Source organism: Scylla paramamosain, chromosome 47, assembly GCF_035594125.1.
Source record: "Scylla paramamosain isolate STU-SP2022 chromosome 47, ASM3559412v1, whole genome shotgun sequence".
Lineage (NCBI taxonomy): Eukaryota > Metazoa > Arthropoda > Malacostraca > Decapoda > Portunidae > Scylla > Scylla paramamosain.
In genome coordinates, this window is record NC_087197.1 from 7,108,418 (window position 1) to 7,136,250 (window position 27,833).

Sequence of the window (27,833 nt, forward strand, 5' to 3'; positions counted from 1 at the left end):
GACCTCACTAAGAGGTGTTTTTTTTCTGCTTTTTAGCGTTTTATTGCCCAATATGCTGAATATAGAGTACTCTTCAGGTGATTCTGCTTCCTGAGGGCTAAGAACGCCAAAAAAAAACATAATACACGTTTGTGATTATAAAATTTTGTTTCCCTATATTGGCTACTTTGCATGTGTTAAGGTGTTTTGGTACATAACAAACAGAAAAACATTTAAAACACACGTTTTTTGGAAATGTTATTCTGTTTCTTCAGAAACAGTGTCTGGCATGCGTTTTAGAGTTTTGGTAAGATTCTGAAAAAAAAAAAAAAACTGAAAGGACTCGTTTTCGATTATGTAGATGCTTTCCATGCTTTTTAGCTTTTTGGTACCTAATACGTCCAAAAAACACCGAAATGACATGTTCCTGGTAATGTCGTCTCGTTATCGCCACATATCGAATGATTTACATGCATTTTGGCGTTTTGGTAACCAAGAAGCTCAAAAACACTGAAAATACACGATTTTGGTTACGTAAATTGGTTTCTTCATATCGGGTTCTTTGTATGCATTTTGATGTTTTGGTACTTAACATGGTGAAACACTAATTATACAAGTTTTTTTTTGCAACAATGTTTTTTTTCTCATTATAGAATGATATTTATGTGTTTTACTGTTTCAGCACCTAAGAACCTCAAAAACGTTCATAAGATAAGTTTCTGGTAATAGCGTTTAGTTTCCATATATTTACTTCTTTCAATGTGTTTTGTCGTTTTTGTACCTTAAAAACTGAAAAAAATCCCAAAACAATTTTTTTTTTTTTTTTTTTTTTGCTAATGTTCTGTTTCTCCAGAAAGTGTCTTTTTTCCATGCATTTTAGAGTTTTGGTACGTAAGAAGCTCAAAAATACTCAAAAGACACGATTAAAAAAAAAATTCACAAATAGGATGTTTTTCCACTTTTTTTTTTTTATGCCTAATTTGCTCAGAACACGCAAATGACACTTTTCTGGTAATGTCGTATCGTTACCCCATATATGGTCATTTGTATGCATTTTGACGTTTTGGTATTCAACAAGTACAAAAACACTCAAAATTGACGTTTTTTATGAATTTGTTCTGTTTTCCATAGTGTGTTTTGCATGCGTTTTAACGTTTTGATATGAAAGAAGGTGAAAAACACAGAAGAGCCATGTTTTTGGTCAAACTGTTTTATTTTCAGGCACTTTACCATTTTGGTACCTAACAAGTTCTAAAACAGGCATCATACAGGTTATTTAGTAATGTTCTTTTTCTTCTACCATTTTGGTACCTAACAAGTTCTAAAACAGGCATCATACAGGTTATTTAGTAATGTTCTTTTTCTTCATATCATGTTATTTGTATGCATTTTTAGCGTTTTGGTTTCTAACATGGTGCATAAGACTCATAATAAACGTTTATGGTGATGTTCTATTTTTCAATATAGAGTACTATTCTCGTATGCTATTAAAAACACTCATTTGTGTTTATGATTATATCATAATTTGTGATTATATAATTTCGTTTTGTATGTGTTTAGGCGTTTAGGTACCTAATAAACTTGAAAACAGAAAAAAAGAATCTCAAAAACATTCAAAGTACACGTTTTCGATTTTTTTTTTTTTTTCTTTTTCATAAAGGATGTTACCCATGCTTTTTAGTGTTTTGGTGCCTAAATAGTTATAAAACACTCAAATGATACGTTTCTGGTAATGTCGTTACACTATATAGGTTTGCTTGCATGCATTTTGGCGTTTAGGTACCTAAAAAGCTAAAAAAAAAAAAAAACATAATACACGATTTTTTGGTAATGTTGTTTAGTTTTTTTTTTTTTTCATCTAAGGTCCTTTGTATGTATTTTTGTGCTTTGGTACATAACATGATGAATAAAATTGATATTATACGTTTTTTTTATAAAGATCTATTTCTCAATATAGAGTGACATTCAAGTGTTTAAGCGTTTCAGTAAATAAGAACCTCAAACACATTTATTAGGCAAGTTTGCGATAATAGCATGCAATTTCCCTATATTGGCTATTTTGCATGTGTTTTAGCATTTTTGGTACCTAATAAACTCAAAAACTCAAAACACAAGTTTTTTTTTTTTTGTTTCTCCAGAAAGGGCGTTTTGCATGCATTTTAGAGTTTTGATACGTAAGAAGCTCAAAAAGACTTAAACGGAACAATTTTTTATATTTTTTTTTTAATATATTTTTGGATTTAGGTCTTTGTTTAGATTTAACATATAGTGTATTATCCATCTTTTTTAACGTGTTGGTGCCTAATATGCAAAAACAAACCAATAACACGTTTCTGGTAATGTCGTTTCGTTACCCCATACAGTGTACTTTGCATACATTTTGGCGTTTTGGTATCTAACAAGCTTAAAAACATTCAACAGACGTTTTTGATAAAGTTCTATTTCTCCATAAAGGTTATTTTTTTTTTATGGCTTTTAACATTTTGCAACGAAAGAAGCTGAAAAGCACTCAAAGCCACGTTTATGTATAGTGTTTTCGCGAACATTTTGGCGTTTTTATACCTAAGAAGATCAAAAACACTAACAAAATATGTTTGTCTAATGAAATTTTGTTTCTTCATATAGCATCCTTTGTATGTGAAATACATTCATAATATACGTTTCTTCTCAGTACAGAGTGATTTTCATGTGTTTTAGCGTTTCAGTACCTAAGAACCTCAAAAAAATATTAAAAAGACAAGTTTGTGGTAATAGCATTTAGTTTCCCCATATTGGCTACTTTGCATGTGCTTTGGCGTTTTGATACCTAATGATCTCAAAAACGCTCAAAACTTTTTTTTTTTCTTTTTTTTTGTTAATACTGTTCATTTTTTTTTTTTTTTTTCAAAGGCTTTTTTGCACGCATAATTTGCATGCATAATCTTCCGATATCGGCTGTTTTGCCTGCATTTTGACGTTTTTGTGTCTAACAAGCTTAAAATCACTCAGCATAGATTTTTTTCTTTTTTGATAAAATTGTTCTGTTTTTCCATAAAGGATGCTTTTTATGCGTTTTAACGTTTTTTTTTTCATACGTTTTTCATACGTTTTTTTTTTTTTCATACAGTAAGTTTTACATGTACTCAGGCGTTTTTGGTACCTAACAAGTTCAAAAACAGTCATAACACAGGTTTTTAGTAATGTTCTGTTTCTTTATATGAATTTGTATGTTCTGGTATCTAGCATGGTGAAACATACTTAATAATACACCGTAATTTGACGGTTTTGATAAAGTTGTTCTGTTTTTCCATAAAGGGTGTTTTCATGCGTTTAAACGTTTTGGTACGAAAGAAGCTGAAAAAATTGTCAAAAGAAAAAGTTTTGGTAATGTTTTTTTTTTTTTTTTTTCCCCATATAGTATGCTTTACATGCAGTTTGGCGTTTTGATACCTACTAAGTTCAAAAACAGTCATAATACAGGGTTTTTGTATTGTTGTTTTATTTCTTTATATAAGGTTCTTTGTATTGATTGGTGAATAAGAGTCATAATACACGTTTTTAGTAATACTGATCTATTTCCAAATACAAAATAGTATTCACGTGTCTTAGCGTTCTGATAGTTAAGAACATCAAAAACACTCATAATACATGTTTGTGATTAATATATTTTGGTATCGCTGTATTGGCTATTTTGCATGTGTTTAAGCGCTTGGTACCTAACAAAATGAAAAAAAAAAAAAACTTTAAAACACGTTTCTGTAAATGTTACTCTGATTCTTCAGAAAGGGTGTCTGGCATGAGTTTTAGCGTTTTAGTACATAAGAGTCTCAAAGACATTCAAAGGACACGTTTATTATTATTATTATTATTATCATTATTATTATTATTATTATTATTATTATTATTATTATTTTATTTATTTATTTTATTTATTTTTTTTTTGTTTCCCATGAAGGATGTTTTTTTCACTTTTTTTTTTTTTTTTTAGCATTTTGGTGCTAATGCTTCCAAAAAGACCTAAATGACAAGTTTGTGGTAATGTTTTGGTAACTAAGACGCTCAATAACGTTTAAATTCACGACTTTGGTCTTGTAGTTCTTTTTCTTGAAATAGGGTTGTTTTTACGTATTTTGGCGTTTTGGTACTTATCATACTGAAACACACTCATAATACACGTTTTTTTTTTTTTTTTTTTTGTTCTTTTCTCAATACAGAGTGATATTCATGTGTTTTAGCGTTTCAATATCTAAGAGCCTCCAAAACATTCATAAGACAAGTTTGTGGTAATAGCGTTTACTTTCTCCATATTGGTTACTTTGCATGTGTATTGGCATTTTGGTACCTAATAAACTCATAAAACGTTAAAATACACGTTTTTCGCAATATTATTCTTTTTCTCCAGAGAGGGAGTTTTCCATGCATTTTATAGTTTTAGTACGCAAGAAGCTTAAAAACGCTGTAGTTTTTTTTTTTTTTTTCATTTAAGGTGTTTTCCAAGCTTTTTAGCATGATAATGTGATTTGCTTTACATGTAATCTGGCGTTTTAGTACTTAAGAAGTAAAAATAAATAGTTTTGTCTCTTCAAATAGGGTGTTTTGTATAGATTTTGTCGCTTTGGTACGTAACATGGTGTTATTAATAAAACTCATTATATATGTTTTTGGTAATTTTGTTATACTTCTCAATATAAAGTCACGTGTTTTAGCGTTCTGATATCTAACAATATCAAAAACACTCATAATACATGTTTGTGATTATATAATTTAGATTCCATACGTTAGCTACTTTGCATGGGTTTAGGCGTTTTGGTACTTAACAAACTAAAAAAAAAAAAAAAAAACTCCTAAAACACACGTTTCTGGATATGTTGTTCTGTTTCTCCAGTATGGGTGTGTGGCATGCGTTTTACTGTTTTCGTACGTAAGAATCTCAAAAACACTCAAACGACACGTTTTCGATTATGTTGTTTTAGTTTCCTTATATGGTGTTTTTTTTTAACTTTTTAGCATTTTGGTGTCTACTATGTTAAAAAAATAATTGAAGTGACATGTTTCTGGTAAAGTCGTCTCGTTACATCATATGGAGTTATTTGTATGGATTTTGGCATTTTGCTAAGAAGCTAAAAAAAAAAAAAAAGAAATACTGAAAATGCACGATTTTGATAAAAGTAGTTCTGGTTCTTCATATAGTTTTTTTTTTTTATGTATTTTGGCATTTCGTTACCTAACATGTGAAACAAACTCATAATACACATCTTTTTTTTTTATGATGTTTCTTTTCTCAAAATAAAGTGATATTTATGTGTTTTAACTTTTCAGTAGGTACGAGTAAGAACCTGAAAAACGTTTATAAGAAAAGTTTCTTGAAATTTTGTTTAGTTTCCCCATATTGGCTACTTTGTATGTGTTTTGGCGTTTTGGTATCTAATAAACTCAAAAAAACACTCAAACCAGTATTTTTAGGCAATATTTTTATGTTTTGGCAGAAATAGTATTTTGTGTGCATTTTAGGATTTGGGTATGAAAGAAACTGAAAAACACTCAAAAGCCACGTTATTGGTTATGTTGTTTCCTATTCAATGTGCTTTGCATGCACTTTGGCGTTTTGATACCTAACATCATGAAAAAGAATCATAATACACGGTAATGTTTGTTCTGTTTCTCAATATAGAGTACTATTCACATGTTTAGCGTTCTGATGTCTAAGAACCTGAAAAACACACACAATACACGTTTATGATTATATCATTTCGCTTCCCTATATTACCTTCTTTGCATGTGCTTTTTATTTGAACCATAAAAACTTTATAAAAATAAATAAAACACGTTTTTGGAAATATTCTGCTTTTCCAAAACGGGTGTTTTTCATGCATTTTAGCATTTTAGTACGCAAGAATCTTAAAACAAAAAAAACATTGAAAGAGCACGTTTTCGATTAAGTGATTTAGTTTTCCCATTAATGGTGTTTTCCATTTTTTTTTTTTTTTTTTTGTACGCTCAAAAACACTCAAATTAAACGTGTCTGATAAAGTTGTCTTGCTACCAAATATAGAATTTTCACGTATATTTTGGCGTTTTTTCTAGCTAAGAAGCTTAAAAACACAGAAAAAAAAAAATGCTTGTGTATCATAGTTCTGTTTCTTCACATAGCGTTCTTTGTATGCATTTATTCGTTTTGTGAAGTATCAAGGTGAAATAGACTCATAATAAACGTTTTTTGTAAAGATGTTTTTCTTCTCAAAACGAGAGATTTTCATGTGTTTTAGCGTTTCAATACCTAAGAACCTAAAAAATATTCATAAGAGAAGTTTGTGATCATAGCGTTTACTTTCCCTATATTGGCTACTGTACATGTGTTTTTTTGCGTTTTTGTATCTAATAATCTCAAAAGCACTCAAAACTATTTTTTTTTTTTCAGAAAGGGTATTTTCCATCCATCTTTTGATACTTTAAGAAGCTTAAAAAAAAAAAAAAAAAAACTAAAATGGCACGACTTTGATGATGTTTACTTTTCCCATATAGGGTGCTTTGCCTGCATTTTGGCAAATAATAATAGACGTTTTTGATAAAGTTGTTATGTTTTTCTATAAATGATTTTTTTATGTGTTTTAGGGTTTGATACGAAAGAAGTTAAAAAAACAATCAAAAGACAAGTTTTTGGTAATATTGTTTTCGTTTCCATACGTATGTTTTACATACACTGGCGTTTTTGTACCTAACATGGTAAAATACACTCATAATACACATTATTGGTAACGTTATTCTGTTTTTCAATATATATATATATATATATATATATATATATATATATATATATATATATATATATATATATATATATATATATATATATATATTATGTTTTGTTTTCCCCTAAGGAGTGTTTTCCATACTTTTTTTTTTTTCGTTTTGATGCCTAATACTCTCAAAAGCACCAAAATGATACGGTTTTGGTAATATCGTCTCGCTACCCCATATAGGGTTGTATGCATACATTTATTATTATTATTATTACTATTATTATTTGTTATTATTTATTATTATAATATTTTACATGCTTTCTAACGTTATGGTGCCTGATATGCTGAAAAACGCGGAAAGGACACGTTTCTGGTAATCTCGTTTCGTTATCCCATAGGATAGGATTCTTAGGTATCAAAACGACAAAATGCTGCATGCATTTTGTCGTTTTGATACCTAAGAATCTCAAAAACTCTATAAATAGACGTTTTTGATAAAGTTCTGTTTCTCCATAATGGGTGGTTTCCATGCGCCTTAGCGGTTTGGTAGGAAAGAAGCTGAAAACAGTTAAAAGCCACGTTTTTGGTAAAGTTCTTTTCCTTTCCCATATAGTGTGCTTTGCATTATTTAGACGTTTACGTACCTAAAAAAAAAAAAAGTCATTATACACTTTTTTCTAATGTTGCTCTGTTTCTACATATATGGTTCTTTATGTTTTTGTTTTTTTTCGGTGGGGGGCGCTTTGGTACCTAACATGATGAAAAAGACTCATAATACACGTATTTGATAATGTCGAACTGTTCTTTTCTATTATGTTCTATTGGTGTACTATTCTATTATGTTGTTGTACTATTCACGTGTTTTAGCGTTCTGATACCTACGACGATCAAAAACACTCATAATAAACGTTTGTAATTGCATCTTTTATTTCTTCTATATTGACTAATTTTTATTTGTTTAGGCGATTTGGTACCTATCAATCTTAAAAAAAAATAAAAGATAAATAATTAAAACTTTTTTTTATTGTTCTTGTTTGCATGCGTTTTAGCGTTGTACTGTTTCTCCATGTTTCTCCATGTTTCTTCATGCGTTTCAGTGTCTTTCTACTTAAGAAGTTCAAAAACACTGATAATACACGTTTCTCGTAATGACCTTCGTTTCTCCATATAATGTATTTTGCATACCTTGTGGCGTTTTTGTACGTAACGAGCTAAAAAAAAAACACTCAAAACACTCGTTTTCGGTAGTTTTTCTCTTTTCCATATAGAGTGTTTTCTATACGTTTTAGAGTTCTTTTAGGTTAAGTAGCTCAAAACACTGAAAATACACGTTTTTTTTTTATTTTTTTGTTTTCTTTTCCCATATGGAGTGCTTACCATACATTTCATCATTTTGGTGCACGCTTATAAACACTCAAATGACACGTTTATGGAAACGTCATTTATTTTCCCAATATAGCATGCTTTGCACGCATTTTGGTGTTTTGGTGCCTAATAATGTGAAATACTCTCAAAATGCCTGTGTTTGGTGATGTTCTGCTTCTTTATATAGAATGCTGTCCATGCGCTTTAGTGTTTTTGTACACAAGATGGTCAAAAAGCATTCACAATGCACATCTTACGCAATGTCCTTTCGTTTATCCATGTTTTACATGCATTTTGGCGCTTTTGTACGTAACGAGTTAAAACAATAAAAATACTTATTTTTGTTAATGTTATTCTGTTTATCCATAAAGGTTGCTTTGCATGCGTTTTAGCTTTAGCGTTTAGAAGCTAAAAAAAAAAAAACCTTAATAGATGCATTTTTTGGTAATGTTCTCTATTTCCATTATTTCCATTCTTTTTCCATTCTTTTTAGCTTTTTGGTGCCTAACAAATACAAAAACACTCAAGAGGTACGTTTTTTGGAGTGTTGTGTCGTTTCTCCATATGAAGAGCTTTCCATGCGTTTTTATGTTTTGGTACTATCATTGTGAAAAACACCCAATTAACACGATTTTGGTAATGGTCTTTTATTTTCCCATATAAAGTCCTATTCACGCGTTTTCGCGTTTTGGTACCTAGGAAGCTCAAAAACACTCATAATACACGTTTCTCATAATGTTTTTCGTTTCCCCATATAGGATACCTTCCAATCATTTTGGCGTTTTCCTATGTAACAAACTTAAATACACTCAAAATACTTGTTTTTTGGTAATGTTATTCTGTTTCTCTATAAAGGGTGTTTTTGCATGCGTTTTTGCGTTTTTTTACGTAATTAGTTCAAAAACACTTATTAGACGTTTTTTTTGGAAATGTTTTCTGTTGCCATCCTGGCTGCTTTCCATGCTTTTTAGTGTTTTTGGTGCCTAACAAGCTCATTAACACTCAAAAGACACGTTTGTTTTAAATTTCGTTTCCTTATCCCGTACAAGGTGGTTTGCATGCATTTTTGCGTTTTGCTATCTTATCACGTGAAAAAAAAAAAAAAACTCAAAATACACGTTTTTCGGAATGTTGCTCTTTTTTTTTCGTTATAGAGTGTTAGTCATGTGTTTTACCATTTTGATACCAAAGCTTAAAAACTCTCTTAAAATACGTTTCTCATAATATCTTTTCATTTCCCCATATAGAGTATTTTATATGCATTTTGGCACTTTTTTTCTCCGTAACAAGCTCAAAAACACACAAAATACAAGTTTTTGATAAAGTTATACAATTTCTCCATAAATTGTATTTTACATGCGTTTTAGCGTTTTCATAGGTAAGTAGCTTGCTTAAAATACACGTTTTTGGTAATGCTATTTTTTTTTTTTTACCCATATAGTGTGCTTTCGATGCTTTTTAGCATTTTGCTGCCAAACACGCTTATAAACACTAAAAGGACATGTTTCTGGAAATGCCATTTTCTTTCTCCTTATAAGGAGCTTTGCATGCATTTTCGCGTTATGGCACCTAACAATGTAAAATACACTCAAAATACGCGTTTTTTAGTAATGTTGATTTTTTCTCTCAATATAGTGTGTTATTCAAGCGTTTTAACATTTTGGTACCTAGGACGTTCAAAACACTGATATCACATGCTTCTCGTAATTCTCGTTTTCCCATATTGGATACTTTGCATGGATTTTGGCGTTTTTCTATTTAACAAGCCACCCCCCCCAAAAAAAAAAAATCATAATACTGTTTTTTGTTAGTTCTTTTTCTTTCCATAAAGGGTGTTTTGCATGACTTTTAGATATTTGGTACTTAATTATGTTCAAAACACTTAAAAGACACGTTAATCATAAAGTTCTGTATTTCCATATTTCCATGCTTTTTAGCGTTATGGTACCTAATAATGTGAAAAAAAAAAATGTTTTTGGTAATGGTTCTCGATATAGTGATATTTATACGTTTTTGTATTTTGGTACCTAAGAAGCTCAAAAACTTTCATAATAGATGTTTTTCGTAATGTATTCGTTTCCCCATATGGGGTACTTTCCATGCATTTTGGCGCTTTTCTACGTAACAAGCTCAAAAACTGATAATACCTGTTTTTTAGTAATGTTATTCTGTCTCCATAAAGGATGTTTTAAGACGTTTTTGGTAATGTTATGTTCTTTCCCATGCTTTTTTAGTATTCTGGTGTCTAATACGCTCATAAACAATGAACAGACACTTTTTTTTGTTTCCTTTTCCCATATAGGGTGTTTTGCATGCATTTTGGCGTTTTGGTACCTAATAATGTGAAATAGACTCAAAGTGCACGTTTTTGGTAAAGTTGTTATATATATATATATATATATATATATATATATATATATATATATATATATATATATATATATATATATATATATATAGTACTATTCAGGCGTTTCAGCGTTTTGATACCTAAGAAGCTCCAGGCAACTGGAACATAGGAAGTCTTATAGGCAAAGGAAGAGAGCTAGTGGATGTAATGCAGAGAAGGAACATTAAAATCTTGTGCATCCAAGAAACTAAATGGAAAGGAAACAGTGCTAGAAATATAGGAGAAGGATACAAAGTGTATTATGCTGGATAAAGTACAAAGAAAGGTGGAGTGGGCATTATTCTTCATCCAGATGTACAGGAACAGGTTACTGAAGTTAAAAGAGTTAATGACAGATTAATGGGAATGAAACTAATCATAAATGGAAAAATATGGAATATTGTATCTGCATATGCACCTCAGCAGGGTTGCAGAGATGAGGAGAAAGAGGAATTTAGAGAAAAACTTGAAGAGTATATAGAAAGTATAGCACGAACAGAATTAATATTGATAGCCGGAGGCATGAATGCACATATAGGAGAAAGTGGCAATGGGTATGAAGGAGTCCATGGTGGAATGGGTTTCGGAAGACGAAATGTAGAAAGTGGGCGATTACTGGAAATGGCAGAAGCAGCAGAAATTACAATATTGAATACTTGGTTCAAGAAGAGACAAAGCTATCTAATTACATATAAAAGCGGTCAGAATGAGACACAGGTTGACTACATCCTGGTAAGAAGAGAAGACAAACGACTTGTAATGGATTGCAAACTTATACCTGGAGAACCAGTGATGACGCAACAGAGATTATTAGTAGCAGATTTTAGGATGAAAAGTGGAAGGAAGAGAAGGAAAGAAGAAAGAAAGAAGATTAAAGTCTGGGAGTTGAAAAAATGAAAAGAAGAATGAGTTTAGAAACAAAGTTGAAGAAACGTTGATGGAAAGACATAGATCTGGCAGCTTACCAGAAACAGCAGAGGAGCTGTGGGAAGATATGAAAGATATATTAGCAACAAAAGCAAAAGAGATTTGGGTTAAGACGAGTGGGAAACCAAAAGAAGAGAAAGATACATGGTGGTGGAATGACGAGGTTCAAGCTGCAATAAAGGATAAGAAGTTAGCACTAAAGCAAATGAAAGACATTGAGAATGACACCACTAAAGAAAATTACAGACAAGCCAAGAAGCAGGCGAAAAGAGCAGTAGCCAGAGCAAAGATTAATACATACAGAGATTGGTATGAGAGGCTGGATACACCAGACGGAGAGAAGATTATATACAGAGTAGCGAAGGTAAGAAATGAAATGAGGAAAGATGTTGGTGAAGTAGCAATAGTAAAGGACCAAAACGGAGACATTCTTATGATGGAGGACATAAAAAGAAGATGGCAGGAATATTTATCAAACCTGTTAAACATGGAAAATGAATATGAAGAACTGAGTGGAACATTACCAGTGGAAGGGTCAATACCCAACATAAGTAGAAGGGAAGTGGATAAGGCCATAAAGAAGGGAAAGGCTAACAAGACAGGAGGAAAATCTGAAGTAACAATAAAAATTATTAAAGCACAGGGAGAGTTTGGAGTGGAGTGGACATACTCATTGTTAGAAAAGATTTGGAAGACGGAGAAAATGCCTGAAAACTGGAAGGAAAGTAGAATGGTTAAGTTGTATAAGCAGAAAGGATATATATTAAGTTGTGAAAACAACAGAGACATTAAGCTGTTGGAGCAAAATCTGAAAATACTAGAGAGAGTGATAGAAGGGAGACTGAGAGAGATGGTCAAAATACACAACCACCAATTTGGATTTATGAGGAGATTGAATACTGTAGATGCAACATTTATTGTGCGACAGATACAAGAAAAATATCTAGAAGGAAACAGAAAGGTGTATTGGTGTTTTGTGGACTTGCAGAAGGCGTATGACAGAGTGCTTAGGAAAGTATTGTACTGGAGTTTGAGAAAGAGAGGAGTGCCAGAAAAGATGATAAGACTAGTGAAAATGATGTGTATGAGGGAGCAAAAACAACAGTGCAGACAAGATATGGGGAAACGGAATCCTTCCCAGTTGAAGTAGGACTCCATCAGGGATCAGCTTTGAGTCCTTTCATCTTTCTCATAGTGTTGGACACAATAACGATGGATGTGAGAGACAATGAGAACTTGTGGGAGTTGCTGTTCGCCGACGACATAGTCATCATTGCGGATACGGAGGAAGAGTTACAGGAGAGATATTTGTTATGGAAAGGCAACCTGGAAAGAAAGGGAATGAAAGTGTACACACATAAAAGACAGAGGTAATGGTAAGCAACAGAGAAGATTATGAGGAAGTAAATGTAACATCAGAGGATGGCATAAGATTGAAGCAGATAAGAGAGTTCAAATACCTAGGATCAGTAATTGCAGAAGAAGGAGGAACATAAAAAGCAGTTAGACAAAGAGTAAAAGCTGGATGGGAAAAATGGAGGGAAGTGAATGGAGTAACTTTAGATAAGAAAATACCATAGAAGTTGAGAATGAAGATATACAGAAGTGTGTTGAGACCAGTACTTCTGCATGGTGCAGAGACATGGTCTTTAAGGAAGAAAGAGGAAGGCATTCTGGAGAGAACGGAGATGAGGATGGTGAGTTGGATAGCTGGTATTTCACTGTTAGAAAGGAGATAAAGTGAAGATATAAGAAGAATGTGTGGAATATGTAATATCAAGAAGGCAAGAGAAGCACGATTAAGATATTTTGGACACGTGATAAGGAGAGAAGAGGATGAACCAGTGAGGAAGGCAATGATGGTGGAGGTTAGAGGGAGAAGGAGGGTTTGGAGACAGAGAATAAGATAGACGTAATAAGGAGTGATATGAACAAGCTGGGAGTGCAAGAAGATGCTGCAATGGATAGAAACAGATGGAGAAGGATAACTCGAGCGGCTGACCCTGCAATACAGTGGGAATAAAGTCGTATGAAGAAGCTCAAAAACAATTATAATACAGATTTATTACAACGTTTTTTTTTTTTTTCAGTTTCTTCATGTAGAATACTTTCCATGCATGCGTTTTTTTTTTTTTCAGTTCCTTCATGTAGAGTACTTTCCATTCATTATGAAGTTTTAGTACGTAACAACCTGAAAAAGAAAAACTAAAAATTTACGTTTTTTTGGTAAAGTTGTGTTTTTCCTATAAGGGTTTTGTTTACATTTTTGCGTTTCAGTACGTCAATAGCTCAAAATAATTCAAAATACATATTTTTTGTAATGTTGTTTACTTTTTCATATAAGGTGCTTTCCATGCTTTTTAGGCTTTTGGTGTCTAACACGCTCACAAATATTAAAGAGATATATTTCTGGAAATTTCCTTTCCTTTCCGCATATAGGATGCATTGCAAGCATATTGGCATTATCGCACCTAACAATGTAAAATACATTCGAAATTCACGTTTTCGTTTGTTCTTTTTTTTTTTCATATAGAATGCTATTCATGCATTTCAGTGTTTTGTCACCTAAGAAGATGAAAAACACTCATAATTCACGGCCTTCGTAATATCCTGTCGTGTCCCCATATACGGTAAATTACATGCATTTTGGCGTTTTTGTGCGCTCAAAACACTCATGAAACTCGTTTTTCTTAATGTTGTTTTGTATTCATATGTAGATCAATTTCCTTTTTTTTTCCGTTTTGATGCATGACACGCTCGTGAACTCTAAAGGAACACGTTTCTGGACATGTCGATTCTTCTCTCCATGTAGTTTGCTTTGCATGCATTTTGGCGTTTAATTACCTAATAATGTGAAGTGCTCTCAGATTATACGTTTTTGGTACTGTTGTTTTGTTCCTCCATGTAAAAATGCTGTTCATCCGTTTAAGCGTTTTGGTACCTAAGAATCTCAAAAATACACGTCACTCGTAATGTGTTTCCTCATATAGGGAACTTTCCATGCACCGTGGCGTGTTTCTACGTAACAAGCTCAAAATCACACAACATACTTTTTTCTGGTAATGTTATTCTGTTTTTCAATAACGAGTGTTTTCCATCCATTTTTGCGTTTATGTATGTAAGTAGCCATAAACACTCAAAAGACACGTTTTTGGAACTTTTTTTTTTTCATATAGGGTGCTTTAGATGCTTTTTAGTGTTTTGTTGCCAAACATAGATAGATATTCTATAGACACCTTTCTGGAAATGTCGTTTTCTTTCCCCATATAGGCTGCTTTTCATGCATTTTTGCGTTATGGCACCTAACAGTGTTAAATACACTGAAAATACACATTTTTTGGTAATGCTATTCTGTCTCTCCATATGGAGTTCTGTTCATGCGTTTTATTGTTTTCTTACCAGAGAAGATAAAAAAAAAATAACACCAACAATACACGTCTCTGATAATGTCCTTTCGTTTCCACATAAAGGTTATTTTGCTTGTATATTTGCATTTTCGTACGTATCAAGTTAAAAAAAACATTCAAAATACTTGTCTTTGTTAATGTTATTTTGTTAACTTTTCGGTACATAAGTAGCTAAAAAAACAACTCAAAAGACACGTTTTTGTAACGTTGATTTCTTTTCCCATATAGGGTGCTTTCCATGGTTTTTAGTGTTTTGGTGTCTGACACTCTTATAAACAGACAAAATCCACATTCCTGGAAATGTCTTTTTCTTTCCACATATAGGATGCTTCGCATTCATTTTGGGGTTATGACACCTAACAATGTGAAATACACTGAAATACACGTTCATGTACGTAAGAAGATGAAAAACGCCCAAAAGATAACAGTATGAAAAACACTCAAATTACACGCTTTTATTTATTTATTTATTTTTTATTTTTTCCATTGAGAGCGGCATTTCCCGTTTTCCTATTTAAAATGCTCAAAACATTCATAACACACATTTCTCGTAATGTCTTTTCGTTTCCCGATATAGTGTACTTTACCTATATTTCGACGTTTTTTCTACGTAACAAGGTCAAAAGCATAACATACTCGTATTTGTTTTTGGTAATATTATTGTAATTTTCCATAAAGAGTGTTTTGCATGCGTTTTAGAGTCTTGATAGGTAAGAAGTTAAGAAAAAATACTCAAAAGACACTTTTTTAGTAATGTTGTTTTGTATTCCCATACTATGTGAATTTCATGTTTTTTTTTTTTTTTTAGCGATTTGGTGCCTAACACGCCTAACACTTAAAAGACACGTTTCTGATAATGTTATTTAGTTTCCTCACATAGGATAATTTGCATGCATTTTGGCGTTTTGTCTCCTAATAGTGTGAAATACACTGAAAATACACATTTTTGCTAACTCTGCTTTTCCATCTACAGTGCTATTTGTACGTTTTATCAATTTGGAACCTAAGCTCAAAAACATTCATAATACATGTCTCTCGTAATGTCTTTTCGTTTACCCATACAAGGTACTTTCCATGGATTTTGGAGTTATTGTAACTAACAAGCTAAAAACATCTAAAATATTTGTTTATGATAATGTTATTCTACTTCTACATAAAGTTTTTTTTGCATGCGTTTTACTGTTTGGTTCGTAAGAAAAAAAAAAATAAAAACACGTTTTTCGTAATGTTTTGTATTCCCATATAAGATGAAATCCATGCTCTATATCTCTTTTGTGCCTAGCAAGCTAGATAAATGAATTAATAAAAAAAAACACTTTTCCCCTGATGTCGTTCCGTTTCCCGAAATAAGGGGCTTTGATTGAATTTTGGCATTTGGTACCTAATAATAATACTAATGAAAAAAAAACACTCAAAATACACGGTTTTGGTAATGTTGTTATGTTTCTCAATATATAGTTCTTTTCATCTGTTTTAGCATTTTGGTGCCTAAGAAGCTAAAAAAAACTCTAATAATACACGTTTTTCATAATGTCTTTTTTTGTTTCCCAGTAAAGAGTTCTTTTGGCATTTTTCTACCTAATAAGTTAAAAACACACGTATTTAGTAAAGTTATACTGTTTCTCCATTAACTGTTATTTATTTTATTTTTTTTTTGCATGCAACACTGAAAAGTGACGTTAATATTGTTTTGTTTACCTATATAGGGGGTTCTCATGATTTTTTTTTTATCGTTTTGGTGCATAGCATGTTTATAAACACTTAAAAATCGCTTCCTTTCCCTACATTGGGTCCTTTGCATGCATTTTGGCATTTTTGGACCTAAAAATGTTAAATACTTTCAAAATACACATTTTTTTTTATATTGTTGTTCTCTTTCTCCATATAGAGTGATATTCATTCTTTTTAGCGTTTTGGTACCTAAGAAACTCAATGACACTCATAATACACGGTTCTCTTAATGTCTTTCCATTTCCCTTTACCTTTTTTGCGTTTTTATACGTAACAAGATAGAGAAAAAAACTCAAAATATTTGTTTTTGGTAATGTTATTTTCTTTTTCCATAAAGGGTATTTTGCATTGCGTTTTTGAGACTCAAAAACATTGAAAAGAGACTTTTTTTGATAATATTGTTTTATTTTCTTATATAGGGTGCTTTCCATGCTTTTTGGCTTCTTGGTGTCTAACATGTTCATGAACACCCAAAAGACACGTTTCTGAAAATGTCATTTCCTTTCCCCATATAGATTGCTTTCCATGCATTTTTGTGTTATCGCACCTAACAATGTGAAATATCTTCATAATACTCGCTTTTCGTAATGTTTTTTTTTTTTTTCTGTTTCTCCATGTAGAGTTCTATTTGTGTGTTTTATTGTTTTGCTACCTAAGAAGTTCAAAAACACTCATAATATACATCTCTCATAATGTCCTTTCTTTTCAGCATATAGGGTACTTTCCATACATTCTGTCATTTTTATACGTAATAAGCTCAAAAAAACTCAATATTCTTGTTTTTTATGTTTTCCGTATAGACTTTTTTAAGCGTTTGAGAGTTTTGTTACTAAAGTAGCTCAAAACACTTAAAATAAATGTTTTTGGTAAAGTTGTTTTGTTCTAAAATATAGGGTGCTTTCTATGCATTTTAGCATTTTTACGAAGAGCATGCTCATCAATATTCAAAGGATATGTTGCTGGAAATGTCGTTTTTTTTTCCCCATATAAGGGGTTTTGCATACATTTTGGTATTTTGGTACCTATTAATGTAAAATACACTCAAAATACCATTTTTTTGAGGGGGGCAATATTGTTCTTCTCTCCATATACAGTGCTATTCAAGCGTTTTAGCGTTTTGGTTCCTAAGAAGCTCAAAAACACTCATAATATCATACTTATTAATAATATACTTATTTTTGGTAATGTTATTCTGTTTCTCCATAAAGCGTGTTTTTGCATTCGTTTTTGCGTTTTTGTACGTAAGTAGATAAAAAAAAAAAAAGATTTCTTGGTAATGTTTTTGTTTTCCCATATAGGATGCTTTCCATGCTATTTAGCGTTTTTGTGCCTATAACGCATATAAACTCTCAAAACATACTTTTCTTTTTTTGGGGATATATCGTTTCCATACCCCATATTGGTTGATTTGCAAACATTTTAGTATTTTCGTACTTAACAATGTGAAACACTCTCAAAATACACGTTTTTTGTTAATGTTCTTGTTTTTTCTCTTTATATTCATATTCATGCGTTTTCGAGTTTTAGTACCTAAGAAGCTCAAAACACTCATAACACACGTTTCTCGTAATATGTTTTCATTTCTTCAGATAAGAGACTTTCCATGCATTTTGACGTTTTTGTAGGTGAGAAGCTTAAAAACACTAAAAATACTTGTTTTTTTCGTAATTATTGTGTTTCTCCATAAAGGGTTTTAGCATGCGTATTTTTGTGTTTTGGTACTTAAGTAGCTCAAAAATACTCAAAAGACACATTATTGGTATTATTGTTTTCTTTTCCCTTATACGATCCTTTCAATGTTTTTTTTAGCGTTTTGGTTGCTAACAGGCTCAATAAAGACTCCAAAGACACGTTTCTGGAAATGTTTTCTTTCCCCGTATAGGGTGCTTTGCATCAATTTTACCGTTATGACACCTAATAATGTAAAATACACTTAAAATACACGTATTTCGTAATATTGTTCTTTTTTTCTATATATTCATTCGTTTTAGCGTTTTGGTACCTAAGAAGCTCAAAAACACTTGTAATACACGTTTCCCTTTAGTGTCTTTTCATTTCCCCCTATATGGTACTTTCCATGCATTTCGACATTTTTGTACGTAACACTCAAATACTTGATATTTTTTTTTTTATGTTACTTTGTTTCTCCATAAAGATTGTTTGGCATGCGCTTTAGCGTTTTGGTACGTAATAAGTTATATATATATATATATATATATATATATATATATATATATATATATATATATATATATATATATATATATATAGTTCGTAATAAGACTCTAAAAAGACTATTTTTTTTTCGTAATGTTATTTTTTGTACATATATAAGGTGGTATCCAGTAAGCTCAAAACTCTCATAATACATGTTTCTCGTCTTTTTTTTTTTTTTTCATCATATAGAGTACTTTGCCTGCATTTTGCTTTTTTTATGTAAGAAGCTCAAAAAAAATAAAATACATGTTTTTTTTGGAAAACAAAAACTTTTACTGTTTTAAAACTTTTTATTGTTTTACTACTGCCTCCTCATCCCTTAGGAGGAGGAGGTAGTAAGCACCTGGCGAAACGAAAATTACTCCCAGTGAGATCTAAAGCACATGATCAAGGGGTGCTGTGATCTTATCATTAAAACCAGGTGTCCCTCACTGAACGTTCCCTTTTGTGTCTCACAACACAAGGGGGCAGTCACAGCCTTCCCTCTAAATACAACTCTCTTCCTCCACACAAAACTACAAGCACCTAATAACACACACACACACACACATCCTTCACTGAAAAAAAATATAAAATTATCATGGCGACTCCTATACCAGCCTCGGAGTCCCCGTCTGGAGAGGGGACCACAAATGTACCCAGGTCAGACTGATCTTCTGATAAGGATACCAGGTGTCTTCACATCCCCCTCCTCAATTTTTTCTTCATTAACTTCTGCAACATTCGCAGTCTGAGATCTAATTTTTAATCTGTAGAACACCAGCCCTCCTCTTCTAAATCTCATCTTCTTTTCCTCACTGAAACTGAGGTGTCTGAGGCAACTGACAGTAGACCCTTTTCTGTTCCCTCCTACTTTCTCTATCCTCATTTTCAATCCAAAGCTGGATGATGCATTTATGTGAGCAACGACTTAACATGCTCTCGTGCCCACACTATTGAATCTTCCGAGTTTTCCACCATCAAGCTACGACTACAGAGTCACTCTCAAACTAAATTTATCTGTGCTTCATATCTCCCACCTAACTCCTCTAACTACAAAAAAAAAAAAAAAAAAAAATTGACTACTTAACTTTCAAAGTGGAGCTTTGACTTCACTGACCATCCTGGTGAGCTAGCCTTCAACTTTGCCATCCTCCATGACCTAGAGCAATTGGTGCAACATCCTACTCTTATTCCTGACCGTCTTGGAGATACCCCCTACACTCTTGACCTTTTTCCTGACTTCTAATCTTTCTGATTATCCTGTCACCCTCTCTTCTCCGTTAGGCTCCTCCGATCACAATCTCATATCTGTATCTTGTCCTATCGCTCCAATCCCTCCTCAGGATCTCCCTAAGGGAAGGTGCCTCTGGCGCTTTGCTATTTGGAGGGACCTGAGGAGGTATTTTGCAGGTTTTCCTTGGAATGAATATTGCTTTCGTGTCAGAGACCCATCTTTGTGTTCCGGGCGCCTAACAGAGGTGATAGTGTCTGGCATGGAGGCGTACATTCCTCACTCTTTTTCTCGACCTAAACCTTCTAAACATTGGTTTAACACAGCTTGTTCTCGCGGTATACATGATAGAGAGGTGGCTCACAAAAGGTACTTAAGCCCTCCATCACCAGAATCTCATGCACTTTATATTTCTGCCCGGAACCATGCCAAGTATATTCTCCAACTAGCCAAAAACTCCTTCATTAATAAAAAGTGTGAAAATCTTTCAAGTTCTAACTCCCCTTGTGACTTCTGGCATCTAGCCAAAAATTTCTCCAATAACTTCTTCTTTCCCTCTTTTATTTCAACTAGATGGCAGCACTGCTATCATATATATTTCTAAAGCTGAACTCTTCGTTCAGACCTTTGCAAAAAACTCTACTTTGGATGATTCAGGGGTTCTTCCTCCCTCTCCTCTGCCATCTGACTACTTCATGATATTAAAATTAAAATTCTTCGCAATGATATTTTCCATGCTTTCTCTGGCCTAAACCCTCGGAGGGCTTATGGACCTGAAGGGTTCCCTCCTATTGCTCTCCAAAACTGTGCCTCCGTGCTAGCACCTTGCCTAGTCAAACTCTTTCAACTTTTTTGTCAACATCTACCTTTTCTTCTTGCTGGAAGTTTGCCTAAATTCAACCTGTTCCTAAAAATGGGAGACCATTCTAATCCCTCAAACTACAGTCCTATTGCTTTAATTTCCTGCCAATCTAAAGTTTTTAAATATATCCTCAACAGGAAGATTCGTAAACATCTATCACTTCACAACCTTATCTCTGATCGCCATACTGGCGATCAGAGAGATCACCGCTCTACTGGTGATCTGGTTTTCCTTATTGAGTCTAGGTCATCCTCTTTTAGTGATTTTGGTGAAACTTTTGTTGTTGCCTTGGATATATCAAAAGGTTTTGATAGAGTCTGGAACAAAGCTTTGATTTCCAAATTACCCTCATACGGCTTCTATCCTTCTCTCTGTAACTTCATTTCAAGTTTCCTTTCTGACCGTTCTATTGCTGCTGTGGTAGACGGTCAATGTTCTCCTAAATCTATTAACAGTGGTGTTCCTCAGGGTTCTGTCCTGTCACCCACTCTCTTATTACTCATCAATGATTTAAACCAAATTTTCTGTCCTATCCACTCCTACGCTGATGATACCACCCTGCACTTTTCCACGTATTTTCATAGACGTCCAATATCTCAGGAAGTAAACATTTCACGCAGGGAAGCCACATAACGCTTGAGTTCTTATCTTTCTAAAAAAAATTTAATGGGGCAGAGCAAATTTGGTATTGTTCAATGCCTCAAAAAACTCAATTCCTCCATCTATCAACTCGACACGAAATAACCTAACCAAATACATGAATTATGAGTGTTTTTTGAGCTTCTTAGGTATCAAAACAGTAAAACGCATGAATTGCACTCCATATGGAGAAACAGAATAACTTCATCAAAAACGTGTATTTTCAGTGTATTTCACATTATGACGTGCTATAACGCCAAAATGCAAGCAAAGCACACTATATAAGAAAAGAAATCAACATTTCCAGAAACGTGTTTTTTGATTGTTTATGAGCGTGTTAGACACCAAAACACTAAAAAAGAATACATGGAAAAAGAAAACATTACAACGTGTCTTATGATTATTTTTTTTAAGCTGCTTACCTGCCAAAACGCCATGTAAAACATCCTTGAGGGAGAGAAACAATAATATTACCAAAAAAAGTATTTTGAGATTGTTACATGGAAAGTCTGCTGTATGAGGAAAAGAACAGACATTACGAGAAACGTGTATTATGAGTTTTTTTTTTTTTTACTTTTTAGGTACGAAAATGCTAAAACACATAAATAACACTTAATACAGGGAAACAAAACAACATTACCAAAAACGTATATTTTGAGTGTTTTTTTTTTTGAGCTACTTAGGTACCAAAACTTAAAAAAGAAAGAAAACATGCAAAACACCCTGTATGGAGAAACACTATAACATTACCAAAAACATGCATTTTCAGTGTTGTCAGCTTGTTACCTATAAAAACGTCAAAATGGGGAACCGAAAAGACATTACGAGAAACGTGTATTATGGGGGTTTTTTGAGCTTTTTAGGTACCAAAACTCGAAAATTCTTAAATAGCACTCTATATAAAGAAATTTTGAGTATATTTCACACTTAGGTACCAAAATGAAAAAAAAAAAAATGCACGTAAATCACCCTATATTAGAAAGGAAAACGAGATACACAATAATGTCTTTTGAGTGTTTTTGAGCGTACTAGGCACTAAAACGGCAAAAAGCATGACAAAACAAAACATTTACAAAAAAGTCTGCATTTAATGTTTTTGAGCTACGTACGTATCAAAACGCTAAAACATATGCAAAATACCCTTTATGGAGAAACAGAATAACATTACCATAAACAATTATGTGAGTATTTTTGAGATTATTACGTACAAAAACGCCAACATGCATGGAAAATAACCTATATTGGGAAACGAAAGAACATTACGTGTATTAAGAGTGCTTTTCAGCATCTTACGTACTAAAACTCAAAATCGCATGAATAATACTGTATATGAAGAAACAAAACAACATTACCAAAAACGTGTATTTTGATTTTATTTCACATTGTTAGGGTACCAAAATGACAAAATGCACGCAAAATACTGTATATGAAGAAAGGAAACAAGACTTCCAGAAACGTGTCTTTTGAGAATTTATGAGCGTGCTAAGCACTAAAACGCTAAAAAGCATGGAAAGCACCCTATATGGGAAAACAAAACAAAATTACGATAAACGTTTCTTTACGGTGGTTTTCCGGTGCTTCCTTACCAAAACGATAAAACGAATGCAAAACACATTTTATGGAGAAAGATAATAGCATCACCAAAAATAAGTATTTTGAGTTCTCTTGTGCTTCCTATGTAAAACAACGCGAAAATGCATGCAAATAACGCTATATGGGAAAACACTCTACCAAGGTAGAGTTGGCCGTGAACTTGAGTGAGGAAGAGCTGCAGTACACTGCTCCCTAGCTATAAGATTGGAATATGTTCTTGAAAACATAAAGCCAATCCATCAGAGCAAGATTGATGAGGGAAGCGTTCCTCCCAGCCACCACCCAGTATTTTTTGGCCATCATTTCAAAACAACCAAAGAAGTAAACATATGTATAAAATACAAATTTATATTCTAAAAATGAAATAGAAACCCATTAAATGATGAGTGTTTGAAAAGAAAGAAACAAAAAACTCTACAATTAACAGCTGAGCTGAAGGATAGTGAGGACCCCATTCCTGTGGTTGATGTCGGGTGCTGACAGCCTTGCTTGGGACAAGTGGGAATCGTTTTGCACTTCTCTAACACAGTGAAAAGTAATATTTCCTGCAAGGTATGATTTTTCATATGACGCCTAGACAGTCTAATCTGATTCTATAAAGAATTACTAATACAATAACATGGAAAACCGATGTAATTAAGCATGAAATAAGCGAGGAGATTAGCGAAGAGGCGGTGTGTGCCGCTCTTCGTGAAGGAGCTCCATTAGTTCGTTTTTCTGTCGCTCAACCTCTTCGAGTGCTGGTCTAGGAGCTTCCTTGTGACTGATGATACACAAAGGGTGGTTTCAAGGCGGGAAGAGGGAACAGGTTATTTGATAATTTGGCTGACAACCACTCGCGGGCAATGATGCAAACATGTTAGATAAAAAGATTCGATGTGCATGTATTGTTTTTAATAAAATCTCGAATATACAGAATTATCTGCATGCAAGTCAATCATGAGTGAAAACCATTATTAAAACTGTGCAGCGTTAATTGTTTCAAATTGAGTGAACAGTAACATTTGCTTACAATGAGCATGGAACAGTCAAGCCTTCCAGCAGCGTGCGGCATTCTAGCAGGGCAGGTAAAGAAAGGTGTCTGAATGTCCTTCCTGTCTTGGGCCACAACTTCCAACTCATCATTGTGTCCTGGTACAATGCCATAATGCAGTTTGAGGTCATGACTGATACAATCAATTCACACTAAAATACTCTGCATAGTGGCTTGTAATTGCACAAGTGATGAAGTAGGGCAGGTCTGATGAAGAGATACTCAGGATAGAACGTTGTCTTTAACATGGCAGAATCTGAGAAGCAGGACAAGGGACCTCGCTCTCCCTCTGTGAATGATCTGTTACCTGGACAGTTGTTAGATGCTTTCCCTACATCACAGTTTCCTCTTGCTAATCGCTAATAATGGAAAATATTTTGTTATAATACCTGCAGTCTGTCTAGACAGACTAGGATAATAAATAGAAATACCTAAGAGATGGAACACACCCAAAACGCAGAAATTATGTGAAAATACTGGCAAAGTGATGCTTTGACATTTTATTTCATAATTACCGTATGTACAGTATCATGCAACAAGTTTTACAACTCATTTAGCCAGTATCAGGCATCATTTTGACCTGGAATGTCTTAACTAGGGTACAGCATATATGCGTTCTTTAAATGTAATAATCAATGTGCCTGTCTGTTTCTTTCCTTCGATCAGAAGAAAAAAGCAAAGAATTAGCCCTATATGAATATTTATTCAACTGACGCCTGGAAGACCAGGCATTCACTTCTAAATAGCATAAACTTCAAGGAACAAATTGTTAAGGCTGCTGCGGTCTCTGTGAGGGATACATAGCTAATGAACTATACAACACTTTTACCATGGACAGTAGCCAGGCAAGTTCGCTGGTCTGTTCTTCAGTGGTCAAGTGGGCGGAGCTCCGTAGAGCTAAAATTTAAGCTCTATGAAAACTCAAAAAGGTACCTTAGATCATACAGCGCTTTTGAACTTGGGTGGGCTTGGGTGAGAGGTGGGAAGCTATCTTTGGGGTGGACATATGGGTGGTGAGATCATGTCCACATATACATATATATGTACGTACATATACAAGTGCATAAAGATTAAGGAGAAGAAATAAACTGTGTATCAGGTGAAAGATGGCCTGAAGGTTGATTTTTCTTCGTATAATCTCTCTCTCTCTCTCTCTCTCTCTCTCTCTCTCTCTCTCTCTCTCTCTCTCTCTCTCTCTCTCTCTCTCTCATATGATTATACAATAATGTCCATTTATAATTGATATGAATAATATATACTGTAAGTTAAATAACTAATGGGACTGACACACACACACAAGATCAAGGAGGGCACCAAAATCCCTTCTCGCTGCTGCAACTGTGGGGGTGATCACAACGCCCACTCCACCCTCTGCACTGTCAGGCCTCGGCCCCACAAGGGGCCTGCCACCGATGAGGTGACTCGGTCCAGACTCGTGTTCCGCCAGGCTACACCTCCTCAGACCAACCCTTGGACGAATAGGCCTTCATTCCTGTCAGCTGTCCCTCACCTGCTCCAGCCTTCCTGCTCCACCATTGGCACTTCCGCCGTACCTGCTGTGTTCCCGCCGCTGCCGCAGCACACTGCTACATTGTCCTCTGCATCTTCCACAACAGTGCCCCAGCTTGGAGGCACTCAGGAGCTGTCTGCCACTAACTCCACCCAGCATCCCATGGCAGTGGTGAACGCACTAGCAGCTAAAGTGGACAATCTCTCCGAAACGGTATATGCCCTCAGTAATCAGTTTGCCACTTTTAAAAAGAAACTGCAACAAACAGTGTCTGGTGGGACACCCCCTGTGGCCCTCACTCCGTGTCCAGTCAGTGACGCTTAGGGAAACTAGGACTAAGAAACTAGGAAACAGGACTAGGGAAACAGTGACGTGTGCCTGCAGAGTGTGTGTGACCCACCCCAGGTAGAGGACAATACTGTAGGGCAGTGTGCGGATGCTGCTGCACCCTCTCGGAAGAAGGCTGCCCCCACCAGGCCGGTCACGGGAGTCACACGACAACCCCGGGGCCCCTCGGGGATGGCTCCTGCTGGAAGGCTTTCCTTGACACCACAGATACAGCAGTGCTCTTTGGGGAACATGCATCCACACAGGTACAAGGAGGCAGACTTGACTATTTAGCTCTTATCAATATGCCAACATATACTGGTGAAACCCTTCTAGTCAGGTCTTTGCTGAGTAACCACTTCGCCCTGGAGACGACCTTCCTGGTGCAGTCCGCCCCGGCAGTGCCCAGGAAGTGCCTGATGGTGTCACCATCCAGGATGGCAGGCCTCGTCGTCCATGTGGTGGCGTGGTACTCTGCCGTGAAGGGCTCCTTCGCTGACGCAGAGGCACTGTATGACGGACTGCTACACACCATCGAGGGATTCATTGCGACTCCAAGGGTTCTGGCAAGGACCCACGCTCCACGCTCCACGCTGCTGGACTTATGCTACCAACCCTGTGATTCTGAACTGCCAACAGACACTTGCTGCCTACCAGAGACGCTGGCAGCTTAACCCAGCAGACACAGAGTCACGGGATGCTATGGTTACTGTGGCTCGACACCTCACGGATCTGAGGCAGCAGGAAAGAAAGAAGTACTGGATCTCCTTCCTGGACCGGGTGTGCAGGATCCAGTCCCTCCGGGAGATGTGGCACCACGTGAACAGTGTCCAGGACAAGCCCAGGAGGCAGGTGTGTGACCCTGATCCTGCCGGCAGGGCACGAGAGCTTGTCCTGCAGTGGAAGGAAGCCTCATCCTTCTCTGGCCTTCCTGTGGAACACCAGGAGGTGCTTGACCGGCAAAGACCACAAAGGATGGAGTTGATTCGCCACAGTGTTTCTCTGCCAGATGACACCTGTGTGCCTATCACGCATGATGAACTTCTCTCAGCAGTTAAATTGGGCAAGTCAACAGCTCCTGGCAAGGATGGCATCACCTTTGACATCCTCAATGCTCTCCTGGAGGTAAAGGTAGACAACCCTGTCTTAGATCTATTTGACATGTCTCTCACTGCAGGCAAGCTTCCCCACTCCTGGAAAATAGCCATTATCATCCCAATCCCCAAAGGTGATGGCACCTTTTGCCCCATTTCTCTCACCAGCTGTCTGTGTAAGACGATGGAATGGATAATATTGAACAGGCTTATATATAAGGTGGGCCATGTACTCTCTGGCAATGTGCATGGCTTCCTAAAAGGTCATTCTACAAGTCATTGTTTTGTTGAGTGCCTTATAAATAGGAATGCTACCTGCAGAGCTTTCGTTGATCTCAAGGATGCCTTCGACAGGGCCAACAAAGGTGTTATTATGGGGGAACTCATTCTCAAAGGTGTCAAAGGTAGATTATTAGGGTGGATCAGGGACTGTTTGTACAATAGAACAGCACAGATTTGGTTTCAAGGTGCAGTCTCCTCTAAGAAGTCTTTGAGCTTGGAACACCACAGGGTGGAGTCCTTAGTCCAATGCTTTTCAATGTTTTATTGGTCAAAATTGCGTGTTGTTCCTTCCCACAGGGCGCCCAGGTCCTCATCTATGCTGCCGACATACTCCTCCAATGTCACACACTCAGGAATCTCCAGTTAGCTCTGTCAGAACTAGCATTATTGTGTGTTCAAATAGGACTTGTAATTAATGAATGTAAAACCAAATTTCAAGCCAAAGGGAAGATCTCTTGATCCCCCACTGTAAATAATGTTCCCATCCCTAGAGTTTATGCACACAAGTACCTGGGTGTTCAGCTGAGTTTCAGGTTTCAGCTGAGT

The 27,833-nt window shown here is 34.9% G+C and overlaps 2 protein-coding genes across 2 annotated transcripts; both read left to right on the plus strand.

The window, feature by feature from the left end:
• The first annotated feature begins 10,818 nt into the window (after positions 1-10,818).
• Positions 10,819-11,349, plus strand: LOC135095054 (craniofacial development protein 2-like). The gene has a single exon (XM_063995694.1). It carries the CDS (start codon positions 10,819-10,821, stop codon positions 11,347-11,349), a length of 531 nt encoding a protein of 176 aa, XP_063851764.1.
• Positions 11,350-11,389: 40 nt separating this feature from the next.
• On the plus strand, positions 11,390-24,230 carry LOC135095055 (uncharacterized). The gene is made up of 4 exons (XM_063995695.1): positions 11,390-12,104; positions 12,575-12,749; positions 13,018-13,076; positions 24,040-24,230. Exons 1-4 carry the CDS (start codon positions 11,390-11,392, stop codon positions 24,228-24,230), a joined length of 1,140 nt encoding a protein of 379 aa, XP_063851765.1.
• Positions 24,231-27,833: the final 3,603 nt, after the last annotated feature.

Bases quoted from the DNA above. Each gene is read 5' to 3' on its own strand.
- LOC135095055 (XM_063995695.1), top strand. From the start codon at position 11,390: ATGGAAAGACATAGATCTGGCAGCTTACCAGAAACAGCAGAGGAGCTG. The intron at 12,105-12,574 runs GTAGAATGGTTA...TCTTTCTCATAG, and splicing joins GCCTGAAAACTGGAAGGAAA to TGTTGGACACAATAACGATG. The intron at 12,750-13,017 runs GTAATGGTAAGC...TGCATGGTGCAG, and splicing joins TACACACATAAAAGACAGAG to AGACATGGTCTTTAAGGAAG.
- LOC135095054 (XM_063995694.1), top strand. From the start codon at position 10,819: ATGAAACTAATCATAAATGGAAAAATATGGAATATTGTATCTGCATAT.